At 42.8% G+C, this 13,558-nt stretch overlaps 1 protein-coding gene across 2 annotated transcripts in view; it reads left to right on the forward strand.

Annotated features, from left to right (window-relative positions):
• The first annotated feature begins 676 nt into the window (after window positions 1-676).
• Window positions 677-13,558, forward strand: part of magi3b (membrane associated guanylate kinase, WW and PDZ domain containing 3b) — a 233,870-nt gene continuing 220,988 nt past the window's right edge. For both annotated transcript variants that reach the window (XM_078170440.1, XM_078170438.1), the window contains exon 1: window positions 677-1,720. In XM_078170440.1, coding sequence (XP_078026566.1) covers window positions 1,414-1,720 — 307 coding nt within the window. In that variant the 5' untranslated portion in view covers window positions 677-1,413. The remainder of the gene's footprint in view (window positions 1,721-13,558) is intronic.

Consider the following 13,558-nt stretch of genomic DNA (forward strand, 5'->3'; position numbering starts at 1 on the left):
TGTAAATATACCAGCTCATGCAAAACCTGTGCTCCCAGGCCATTACATATGTAGGCTCTGAATATAGGTGGGAGTTTCCCCCGTAATTAAAGGTCAGATTATCTGCACTAGACCCACATATGATGATAATATATGCATGAACAAATCACTGAGGCTACTCTCAGCATTTGGAAAAACAAAGATAACAATCTGGTGATAATCAACGCTAAGATCAGATCAGTCATCCTCTAATAGCTCATACATGCAGAAATGCAGTTGGATGCACTTAAGCGTGAAGGTATGCAGGTATGCAAGTGTAAATCAAAGACCCGCGGGAGGGATGAACTGGAGCAGCAAATTACTTTGATCTATCTGACTGTGCCAGTAGGTGGCGCTGTAGAGACACTTATTATGATCAACCCGGATGTCCTCCCCAAAAGTACTTACCTCACTCTGTACAAATTAGGAGTCTTAATTAGGTGTAATTTGTGCTGCACGCTTAATATTAGTATTACATGCTCTGTGTATTTTTAGTTAGACGCTTATTCCAACTGATATTAAATACAAGTCCTGTATTTTTTAACGCACATAAACATGGTTGATATATATATTAGAAATGGATTTAAATGACAAGAAGTTACAGTGAGCATTACTGAAATCACACTCACAGTATGTTTTTTTAGTACCACAGCACACCGGAGGATGGAGCCAGCATGAGCGTCTACAAAACACTGCTGAGCGTAAAAGGGGCGTTTCGGAGCTTGGCAACATCTCTCTTGGCGGTGCCAGGTGTGTTCAAACCTGTAGCAGACAAACGCTCGCAGATGTCTCACAGCTCAGTCACCATGGGCTGGATCTCAACCGCATAAACCGCCAACCGGTGATCGCTGCCACCCGACTTGTATTCTCAGCCTGCCCACAGGTATATGAGGGATTTCTCGTTGACGCACTACATTTCAGCGTCAGACACTCCACAGTCTGCCGCCGTGTGAGTAAAATACTCTGTGTTTACATTTAGTTTGGACTGCTCGGCGTCGGGAGACTCCTCAGGAGGCGAAGCAGAGCGCGGATATGGTTCCAGAGCACCGATGGAGAGCGTGAAACCTGAATTATTCCCCTTTTAACAACCTCGCCGATATCAGCTCTCCTGTTTTACGCACAAGGAGCGCTTGGAATTATTGCGACCCAGGCAAGCGTGCGCACACCGGAGCACAAACCCGTGGCATGACAGACCCGAGCGGCGGACTGACGGGGTGAATTCAGCCTCCTAAATGTCAGGAAGATGAAATCTCCAGCAGCAGCAGCAGGTCGGGAGAATAACTCAGGAGGGTTTATTAGGCCGCGTCACTCCGCGTTCATTTAACAACAGCAAACCCAAAGGCGACTGTAACCAGTTTAGTTGTTCGACACACAAACAAAAAAAAGGGAGTAACCATGTCCAGGACGCTGAAGAAGAAGAAACACTGGTCCAGTAAAGTGGTGGAGTGCGCGGTGTCATGGGGGAACCTGGGGGACTTTGGCTCCGTGGTGGAGGTCCTGGGGGGAGCAGAGCTGGGACAGTTCCCCTACCTGGGCCAGATGAAGCTGGACGTGCTGGTGTGTCACGTCGGGAAGCTGCCCTACTACGGGGACGTTTTGCTGGAGGTGAACGGGACGCCCGTCAGTGGACTTACAAACCGCGACACCCTGGCTGTCATACGCCACTTTCGGGAGCCGATTCGCCTGAAGACGGTCAAACCAGGTGCGTCCTCCACCCACTCTCCCTCTGCTTTCTTTCCCCACTGCTGCTGTGTGTGTCACCTGAGATCTGTTTGTAAGATGAGCGTTTTGATATGTGGCATCTACCCTTATGATTACACACACACACACACACACATACACACACACACACACACACACAGCAGTGTAGAGAGATATATCTGCCAGTCTGAGATCATCTCAAGACAAACATCCCCAAATTAATATATATATATATATATATATATATATATATAGGTTTATATGTTCCTCTGTGATATATACATGGGCAGATTATAAAACAATGGGCCCCTGGGCACAGACATGCAAAAGGCCCCACCACCTCTCCCACGTAGAAGCAGGACACACAGACTTTCTCGTTGTTTAGCTTCTTTGCATCCTTTTGTATTCATTACACATCTCTCTGTGGTTTTGTTTCAGTTCCTTTTTGTGTCCGTGGTTGTTGTGCCGCCCTTTTTTGTCATTTTGTGCCTCTGTGTAGTTGCTCTCAATCTCTTTGAAGTCATTGTGCATCCCTTTGAGGTCATTTTGAGTATGTTTGTAGTTGCTTTGCCCCTCTTTGCAGTCATTTTGAGACTCTTTGTAGTTGTTTTGCATCTCTCTGAAATCATTTTGAATCTTGTTGTAGTCATTTTGAGGGTATTTGTAGTTGCTTTGCCCCTCTTTGTAGTCATTTTGAGACTCTTTGTAGTTGCTCTCCATCTCTTTGAAACCATTTTGAATCTCTTTGTGGTCATTTTGAGACTCTTTGTAGTTGCTTTCCATTTATTTGTGGTCATTTTGAATCTTTATTCTCTTTGTGGTTGTTTTGCCCCCTTTTTTGTCATTTTGTGTTTCTGTATAGTTGCTTTCCATCTCTTTGTGGTCATTTTGAGTCTTTATGTAGTCGTTTACCGCTTCTTTGTTGTTGTTTTGCCCTCTTTCATAGTCAAGATGAGCCTCTTTGTAGCCGTTTTGCACCCTCTTATAATCATTTTGTGTCTCTATGTAGTTGCTTTCCATCTCTTTGAGGTCACTTTGAGCATGTTTGTAGTTGCTTTGCCTCTCTTTGTAGTCATTTTGAGACTCCTTGTAGTTTCTTTCCATTTCTTCGTGGTCATTTTGAATCTTTTTGTAGTCGTTTACTGTCTCTTTGTGGTTGTTTTGCCCCCCTTTTTTGTCATTTTGTGTTTCTGTGTAGTTTCTTTCCATCTCTTTGTGGTCATTTTGAATCTTTATGTAGTCGTTTACCACTTCTTTGTCGTTGTTTTGCCCTCTTTCGTATTCAAGGTGAGCCTCTTTGTGTCTCTTTGCAGCCGTTTTGTACCCCTTTATAGTCGTTTTGTGTCTCTATGGAGTTGCTTTCCATCTCGTTGAAGTCATTTTGAATCCCTTTGAGGTCATTTTGAGTATGTTTGTAGTTGCTTTGCCCCTCTTTGTAGTCATTTTGTGACTCTTAGTTGCTTTCCATTTCTTTGTGGTCATTTTAAATCTTTTTGTAGTCGTTTACTGTCTCTTTGTGGTTGTTTTGCCCCTCTGTTTTGTCATTTTGTGCCTCTGTGTAGTTGCTCTCCATCTCTTTGAAATCATTTTGAATCCCTTTTTAGTCATTTTGAGACTCTTTCTAGTTGCTTTCCATTTCTTTGTGGTCATTTTGAATCTTTTTGTAGTCATTTACTGTCTCTTTGTGGTTGTTTTGCCCCTTTTTGTAGTCAAAGTGAGCCTGTTTGTGTCTATTTGCAGCCCTTTATAGTCGTTTTGTGTCTCTCCGTGGTCTTTTTTTGACCTTTGTCATCGTTTTATGTTTCCTTGTGGTCATTTTTAGTCTGGTCGCTACATGCTAATTTGAGTGACATTTTGTGAGTAAAAGCCCCGGGGGCCCCCTGACACTTTGGGCCACTGGGGCTCGAGCCCATTCAGTAATCCATTCATGAATACATAAATGCATACATGTCAGCTAAAGTTGACTAAACCGTTGGAAAATAGAGTAAAACATGTGAATAAAGTGAGTTCTGCCCATCACTACATCCCTGTGCACTTCCCAAGGGACATCCCAGACTTCCACTGTAAACCTCGACTGTCCCATAACATCTAATTGGCCAATTCTCTCACCACTTTCTCAGGGAGATCGAATAGTGATAATGGTAATAAGGGCATGTAGCCCAGTTGGAGCCATCTCAGCTAAGTGCACTTACATGCATAGAAATAAGGCCTAATTACATCCTCCATTATTCAGGCTACTCCCGCTGCCCATTGGCCACAGACGGCAGAGTGGTTATCTGTGTTGTACACTGTCATCCTATCATTCCAGCTCTCCAAGTCTGCTGGCTGCAACATCCAAACACTCTGATAATGAGACATTGTGTGATGGCTTTACTCTAGTGGTTCTGACCCAAGCAGAGGTCCTCAGGTGAAGGGTTTACTGGCTCTGGAGATACAGTTGTGTGTTTGTGGGTGAGCGAGATGGCCCTACTTTGCTTCTATGCCGAAGCTGGAATGTCTAAACAACAACTGAGACTGTTCAAAAGGTTACATCAGCAGCAGCAGCAGCTGAGCCCCAGGACCTCAGGCCAGGATCCCTGAAGATCAGCTGTGTGTGTGTGCACATGCCCACTTATGGTGTGTGTAGTCATTCCTTGGAGTTTTTCTACATTTTTTTTCTTTCCTATATTAATATTTTATTGATTTTTCTATCTTTTATAAGCAAAGAAGAGATGAAAGAAAAAAATGTTTGGCTAGATTTATGAGCCCTGTGCCTATTAGTGTGCATGCACATGAAGGTGTGCGTATTTCATGGCTCTAAACTCCCCTGAGCTCCTAACACCACACTCTCTGCCCCACTAACCAAGGATGATTAATAAAGGGCAGAGAGGAAGGAGAGAGAAAGAGACACAAAGAAACAAGAGGGAGAGAAGAAGCATGGGGAGAGAGACATAAAGAGAGATGGGGAGAAAATCGGCTCTGCCTTTGGCTCCAGGCTTAACTCCCACACACGGCTCTTTTTTTTCCCCTTAAAAGCTCTCAGGGAAGTAAAAGGTGGCAAAGATGGCAAAATTCTTCATCGCCTATTTCTTCACCGTCACTCTTATCTGTCTGGCCTATTTGTCCATATTCTATTTCAGTCGTGTGTGATGTTACAACCAGCGTGGATCCGCTTTTCAATGTTCTGCTTGCAAAAAAAGGCCTCACAAATCCCCTCTGGCGTCAGCATACAGATGGGGTTGTTACATTGTGTGATTACATATTGTGCATGTGTGTCCGTCTGCGCTGTGTGTGTGTGTGTGTGTGTGTGTGTATACATTCCTGTGTGGTAGCCTCATGTTTAATTCACACCTCTTGCATAATTGAGTTAGCGAGTGGATTTTCTCCACTCTGATGGAGGCAGTGGGCCTAGAGGATCAGCTGTTACCAGGAAGCCCGGGAATCTGCGGTGACATGACGGCGGCCGGCAGCGACGGACAGGCTCTCTGGGTCTACCAGATGTTCCCCCGTGCTCTTCCCCGAGATCCTCTTGCGCTCTGCCTGCCTTGCCCTCTGGAGCTGGTGTGCTTCCCGTGCTGCTCCTGCCACTGACAGCTGGGGAGGAGCTAGGAGGGGAGAGTGTGCAGAGATGCAAAAGTAGAAATGGGGATTCGAGGCGTGGATAGAGAGAGAGACAGGATGCAAGTCTCTATGGAGGCTATTATCTATCTTAGCCATTGATCGAACAGAATATGAGAGTTGCACACAGCACTTCACTTACTTTTCTGCTGCTTCTGGCGCATCGTATATCCTCCAGGGACTGCCAAGAGGCTTCTTTAACATGCATACGTCCTCACATACATATTGCTTTGAAATAAAGACGTTCTCGCCAAGACTTCACAATGTACCGTGAGGTGAATGTGCCCATTTCCCTGGTATCTTTGATTAAGCTGGTAGATACCTCTATTAAAAGCTCAGTAGCTCTGTGCTCGGTACAGGAATCTATTTCTGCCGGTACCTCCAGCTAAGGATCGGAAAAGATGCCTGATGAAAAGGTTCATGAATGGCATCTCAGAATTCTGTTTCCGCCGCTCGGTTATTTTCTGCTGTGCCCCCTATATGTTTTCAGCTTCAATCACTCTGCAATCAAAACACACATACAACCTGTAGACATTTATATGCAGCTGAACAGATGATGGTGCTGACATCAGATTAATAATTTGGCAGTGCAGCGCACAGTTCTTTCGTATTTCTGATGATTATTAGCGGTGTGACTGCATGAAACACGTATACAAGCCCTCTCAGCCCAATTGATAGAATTTTTTTTGGCATTGTATGTTTCTGCCAACCACAGATGTTGCATTTGTACCTTTCAAATGTAGCAAATATGTTGAAAATATATGTTTCTTTATAATTCAGTTTAACACAGCTGGATATGTCCCAAGCTCATGATAAAAAGTGCCCGCTTTGGTTGCTTCAAACATGGCAGGCAATGGCTGGAAATGTCACAACCTCTGGTTAAAAAATATGAGGGCTGCCCTCTGAAAGTCAGAGATTCAAATCATCAGTCAATGACCTCTCAGTCGAGTGAGATTCCTTGAAGTCAAGCAATCTTTTTTCGGATTGTTTATTTAGTCCTACAGTGTGCAGTGTACTTCTGGGGATGTTTCGTTCTCCAGATTTAGCTTCAGAGTGAGTGCTCCTCGCTTTTACGCTGCTCTTCAGTACAGGCAGTTGTGGACACTGAAAATGTCACATCCTCTCAATTAATAAACACACACTTTTATCGCAACAAACATGGCCGGACATGTCCCGAACCCCAGTTAAAAAAATACCTGCTTCTCTCACGACACACATGGCTGGACATTTCCCAAACTCTGCACCCGCTTTTATTGCCCAGCCAACATTTGTATGTGGGGCCCATGTGGGTACTAAATGGGCTGGAAGACTGGCCCTATATGGGATTGTCCATGAGTTCCATATTGACCCCATGCCAATGGACCACATGGGTGGGTTTCCCTGAATGGGCTCCACATGGGCTACCTGGGTACCAACTGTGTATGGGACCAAATGGGCATCTAATCTGGGGCTCACTTCGGTTAATCAACCCTTGTGGAAAATTGGGGCCGTTATGGGACCTGTGAACAGTCCCACATAGGGCCTATTTTTCAGCCCATTCACTACCTGCATGTGTCTTTCACACAAATGTTGTTTGGGTGTTAGCTGGTCTTAAACGGTGGTCTTGGCCGCCTCACCTAGGTGTCACCACCAACACCTCCTACTCCACAAATCTGTGGTTTGCAGAAATGTACAATGTCAACATTTTATTTTGATGACCTGGCTGGCCCTCTTGATTACATTGCTTCTACAGCTGATTGTGTCCTAGTCAGTTGGAATTGGTTTTCTGATATTAAATCTAGTCATCTAATTGTAGTCACCAGATTGCAGTTATGTTTAAATAAACTGGTATTTAATTGAATTACTCAAACACCTTTGGGGCGTTGGAATAACAGCCTTTTTATTTGAAGTCATTTTAGCTTTATTGATTTTAATGGTTGATAATTGCTGATGTGATAATGAGAACATATTAACTCCACACAGTGGCGTAACTCATTGGTTTCTGTAAGCTTCTGTGTTTCTGAGGCAAATTCCACTCTTAATTAGCTTTGAATTTTGAAGTCAAATTGCATGACTGAATTTGTGTAAAGCCGCAGTGGATTCTGCAATTGATAGCAATTTGTTTTGAGTTTCCTGCTTCTGCTCACACATCGTCATATTTTCTGTTACCTGCTGATCATGCCAATAGAGAAGAATGCAGAGTGACATGAGCCCCTAAGCCCCTGTATCAAACGGCAATAGTGTGTGTGGGTTAATCACATTAATGCACCTCTCATATCAGGAAGTGCCTCTCAATGGAATCATCCTCTTGACAGGCAATGCTTTGTCACTGCGAAGAGATTTGTAGTCGGCCGCAAAAAGGGGGGGGGGGGGGGGGATTGAGAGCGAGAGTGGGAATACAGCAGCCCAGAGAGCCTGGTCAAATAACTAGAGACATCTGTTCTCGCCTTAGAGATGGTTCTGACAATCAGCTGAATGGAGCAGGAGAGCCATCATGTACACAGCGCCTTTGGCACGGAACTCATAATGAAGTAATTTAAGGCTGAATGAGCTCTTTCTTAAGTGATTATGAGTGTTTTTATGCAAATTCAGTTAAACTGAAACTGAATATTTGTTCATTGTGTTGGTATTCAGTTTTCAATTTTGGGATTCCGATATTCAGATTGTTTTTTTTTCTTTTCACAGCGCTCTTTCAGGCATTGTCTCATATTCAGAGCCTATTACTATGAGCATTTATGTAGGTCTATAATTTATCTATAATAAGAAAATGTGTCCATAAGCTGTTATTATGTCACAAAAGGTGCATAGCAAGGTTTTCCACACTTTCATTTATTTGTATATTCATGTTCCATTTTTGGAGCTGGACCATTAAGTCGGAGCACTGCTGAGATCCTGCACGGGTCCAATTTTCAAGATCCGCCCGCCCCGACCCGGGGACATACAAAACCGCACCCGAACCGCAAACCTGCGCATCAGGCCAATTAGTACCGCAACCCAGTCCAACCCGTTGAAACACAACCCGCAGCCTGACCCGTAACCCGGATTTAAAGTAATCATTTTGGGTCATATTGGCTGAATATTGAACAGCATATCGCCACAGTTAAGGTGCCAGTGAGTAAACAACGACCTGAATGAAGCAGCTCTCACAATAAAAACCTGACTTCAGCTCCATCATCAACCCTCTGGGTTCTGCTCCCATATGAGTGTAAAAGCACTCGTTTGTTACGTTTGGTACGTTTGCTTTTAAACTTTTAATTTATGTAAAGGAACTTTACATGCGTAATAACAGACTTACTTTCTGTCCAGAGCGACGTTCAGCAGTTACGAGCCATCACATGTTTTTAGAATCCATCGAGGAGAGAAGTAATCCATCAGGGAAACACTTAAGAAACATTATAAAGTGATAGTTGTACGTTTTATCCACTTATTTCTTAAATACCTAAATAATTATTTACTGTTTTGGAAGCGGCGCTTGTTAGACGGTGGCAGCTATGTTGATTCTCTCGTCCAATCACAAATTGTGTTATTAGATGGTGAAACACATGTAAACAGCTGAACCAGTGACCGTTGTGAAATAGCGGAAGCGATCCTCAGAGAGTAAATAATGACCAAGATAGTTATCTGTAGTTTAGTATTTTATATTAATTTTGATGTGTTTATCTAAAACCCGCGATCCGACCCGCATGTTATTTTTTCCACCCAGATCCGAACCCGGGAAAAACATTTTTTTTAAAAACCACCCGCAAATCAGCTGTTTTTGCGGGTACCCGACCCAGTCCAGGACTCTGATTCAGAGCACCACACTCTAGTAATTCAGAGCACCACACTCTGGTTATTCAGAACACCACACTCCTGCAGTTGGAGCAGCAGAACGCCAGGTGTAGTCAAAGTGAAACTTAAGTGTTCAGTAATTCATAATCAATTGTTCTGTTTCTAAGAACAACAGCACTGTCATTTTTGTGTTCATTGTTTTTTCAACCAACTTGAGATCAAACTTGCTGTGTTCCCATAGAAACCGTGCCCCCCTTGGTCCAGCTCTGGGTCTAAAAGTTTGCTTTCACTTGCCTCTGCAGCAGCTGCTTCTTTAATCTGATCCATTCGTCTGATCAGCTCTGATGAGTCCAATCACAAACTGAGTGACTGATCAATTCTCCACCCTGCGACTCAAACTCAACAAACGGTAGAATCCTTAAAGGTCCCGTATTGTGAAAAGTCAGATTTCCATGTATTTTTAGAAATAAAGCAGACATAGGTGCCATATACATACTGTGAGAGTATCAGTCCACAGAGAAATGCACACAGTTCAAATTCAGAAACTGTGCCTTTGTAGGCGCCGTCAGGATTTCTGTGCATTTGTGATGTCCCAAGCTCACCTATATAGACTGTTTGAAACATAAATATTCTAAATGGGTCATTTTGTGTTTCTTGTTGCAATCTTTTGCTGTGTATGTGATTGACATTTGCTGACAGGAAGCAAACATGGCCCCAAGCTGTTGCCTAGCAATGTAACTCCAATTAAATGTTTTATAAAGGTAGAAAAACAGAACGTTTAGGACAGAGAGGGATTACAGGTAGGCCTATGTTCAGGCAGACAGTATGAGGGGGAAAAAAAGGGTTTTTTGAACATTACGACATGTAAACATGTTTTAGTAGAAACCCAAAATACAAGTATAAACCTAAATATAAGCATAATATGGGACCTTTAAAAATGAATGCCTTTCATTACACTGAAAGATGTGTTGTTGCACTATAACGTCCATCTCAGCCGAGAATGGAGGAATGCATTTGGGCCAGGCCTGGATTCAATAAGACACCGGCAATGCTTTGTTTTGCTAAAATCTATTTAGGCTTGGGCACTGATCCTGCTGCTCTGCTATTGAATTATCGACTGTTAAGTGCTTATGTAGCTACTTCTGCATCTCTTTGTGATTTTAATTGTGCTGTTGCCTAGTATGCATGTTGCTGTATGTTGTCTACAACTGTCTTGATAATGCTTTCTGGGCCAGGCGTCCCTTGGAAAAAAAACATTGTTAATCTCATCGGTGCCAACTGGCAAGATAAAGGCTGAATGAAGAAATAAGACACGTAGATAAAATAATTACCGTGCACACAATAAACTGTGGGTGGTGGTGAATTCTCATGTGCCTCATTAATAATTTACACTGTAGGTAACACAGAGTTTAAAAATGAAACTTGGCAAACCTCTACTACACACTTATATGAAATTTAAGCAGAATGTTGCATCAGGCGCTGTTCTGCTGCTGTATTTATTGAAACACCACGGCTCTGATGTGCCTCTACTGTATATGAAAGAGCTTAAAGGACCATGCCAGTGTTTTTCAATGTTTCAGCCCATTACCTGCAAATATGTATACTCTTTATCACTGCTTACCATTTTCTAAAGCGTGCTGTAGTGTTTCAGATTGCTCAGTGTGTTTTCCCTACCTTCCAGGCCTCCTCTGTTTTCACTTCATTTCACTACCATAATGAAAATCACCCAGCAGAAACCTCTATTTAGGTAGATACCATGTCTGCTTTTATTGTTGTCATAGTTATTATTGTGTGGCAATAAAGCATCGATTTTTCCACTCACAAGTGCACTTCCACACAATGACAACGCAAATCTGAGAAAAGTAAAAGCAGACGTGATGCTCATTCAGATGGATTAGTTAACTCAAGTTTTAGCTCTCTGCATCTTGATTTTTATACTGAATAGCTGCCTGGAAATGGAAACAAAAAAAAGGGTGGGAGCCTCGACTTTGAGGCTTACGCCAAGCAGGTGCTGGGGATTCGGGAGCGTGCCTATGTTCCCACAGCTCTGTATGTATGTGTATGTAGGTATGTATATACATATATGTAGCATGTGATTGTATTACATGTGTATACCGTATGTGTATTTGTACTTATCTGGTTTTGTTTGTCTGACGTAAGGAAATGAAAACAAGGGTTCGGTATCTATAAGATCTGCTTCAGCCGAAACCCTTTTCGATCAGCCTGTTTTATTTTTTCTTGTAATGATTGTGATTGTGACGATTTCTGCTGCTGCTGATCGAAATAAAATTACTCATTCATTCATTTACTATAAGGTGCTTCCAAAAATCTTGTGGGAGGATAGGGCTTACAGTGGTGTGAAAAAGTGTTTGCCCCCTTCCTGATTTCTTACTTTTTTGCATGTTTTCCACACTTAAATGTTTCAGATCATCCAACAAATTTAAACATTAGTCAAAGATAACACAAGTAAACACAAAATGCAGTTTTTAAATGAAGGGTTTTATTAATGAGGAAGAAAAAAATCCAAAGCTACATGGCCCTGTGTGAAAAAGTGTTTGTCCCCCAGCTCCTGTTAAAACATAACTGTGGTTGATCACACCTGAGTTCAATTTCTGTAGCCACACCCAGGCCTGATTACTGCACACCTGTTCCCAATCTAGAAATCACTTAAATAGGGCCTACCTGACGAAGTGAAGTAGACCAAAAGATCCTCAAAAGCTACAGACATCATGCCGAGATCCAAAGAAATTCAGGAACAAATGAGAAAAAAAGTAATTGAAATCTATCAGTCTGGAAAAGGTTATAAAGCCATTTCTAAAGCTTTGGGACTCCAGCGAACCACAGTGAGAGCCATTATCCACAAATGGCGAAAACACGGAACAGTGGTGAACTTTCCCAGTAGTGGCCGGCCGACCAAAATTACCCCAAGAGCGCAGCGACGACTCATCCAAGAGGTGACAAAAGACCCCACAACAACATCTAAAGAACTGCAGGCATCACTTGCCTCAGTTAAGGTCAGTGTTCATGACTCCACCATAAGAAAGAGACTGGGCAAAAATGGCCTGCATGGCAGAGTTCCAAGACGAAAACCACTGCTAAGCAAAAAGAACATTAAGGCTCGTCTCATTTTTGCCAGAAAACATCTTGATGATCCCCAAGACTTTTGGGAAAATATTCTGTGGACTGACGAGACAAAAGTTGAACTTTTTGGAAGGTCTGTGTCCCATTACATCTGGCGTAAAAGTAACACCGCATTTCAGAAAAAGAACATCATACCAACAGTAAAATATGGTAGTGGCAGTGTGATGGTCTGGTGCTGTTTTGCTGCTTCAGGACCTGGAAGACTTGCTGTGATAAATGGAAGCATGAATTCTGCTGTCTACCAAAAAATCCTGAAGGAGAATGTCCGGCCATCTGGTCGTGACCTCAAGCTGAAGCGAACTTGGGTTCTACAGCAGGACAACGATCCAAAACACACCAGCAAGTCCACCTCTGAATGGCTGAAGAAAAACAAAATGAAGACTTTGGAGTGGCCTAGTCAAAGTCCTGACCTGAATCCTATTGAGATGCTGTGGCATGACCTTGAAAAGGCGGTTCATGCTTGAAAACCCTCCAATGTGGCTGAATTACAACAATTCTGCAAAGATGAGTGGGCCAAAATTCCTCCACAGCGTTGTAAAAGACTCATTGCAAGTTATCGCAAACGCTTGATTGCAGTAGTTGCTGCTAAGGGTGGCCCAACCAGTTATTAGGTTTAGGGGGAAAACACTTTTTCACACAGGGCCATGTAGCTTTGGATTTTTTTCTTCCTCATTAATAAAACCCTTCATTTAAAAACTGCATTTTGTGTTTACTTGTGTTATCTTTGACTAATGTTTAAATTTGTTTGATGATCTGAAACATTTAAGTGCGGAAAACATGCAAAAAAGTAAGAAATCAGGAAGGGGGCAAACACTTTTTCACACCACTGTAAATTGAAAGGAAATGTAGGAAAACAACACCTAATTTTGAGAAAAGTCTTAGAAATGTGGGAGCATAGGACTGTGGGAACATAGGGCTGACCCCAGGGATTCAACCCAACTGCCAGAATAAATGTTCAATCAGGAGAGACAGGAGAGTGAAGTTAAGATAATATTTAATACAGAACATGAGTATACAAATTAATAGATGATTTGTGCTGATTAGGATTTAACATAAGTCTATGGCGCTTGGACACCAGAGGGAGATATTTTGTGGCAGCAGGATAAATCCCCAGACACTGGTGGTGGTAGTGGTGGTGGCTGATGACTCTGAGGCTGATGACTGCTGAATTGGTTGAGGATGATGAATCCGTAAAGACTGGGTGGTGATGGGGAGGTGGAGGGCACGACGATGGCAGCAAGAAAGAACTACGGCAGAGAAAGAAACATTGAAAATAAGGAGCAGTAAGATAATAGGATTTCGGACAAGGTGTGTCACTGTGCTTTTGGTTGATTGTGAATCAGCTGATGAC

This window comes from Epinephelus lanceolatus, chromosome 1 (assembly GCF_041903045.1).
Source record: "Epinephelus lanceolatus isolate andai-2023 chromosome 1, ASM4190304v1, whole genome shotgun sequence".
Lineage (NCBI taxonomy): Eukaryota > Metazoa > Chordata > Actinopteri > Perciformes > Serranidae > Epinephelus > Epinephelus lanceolatus.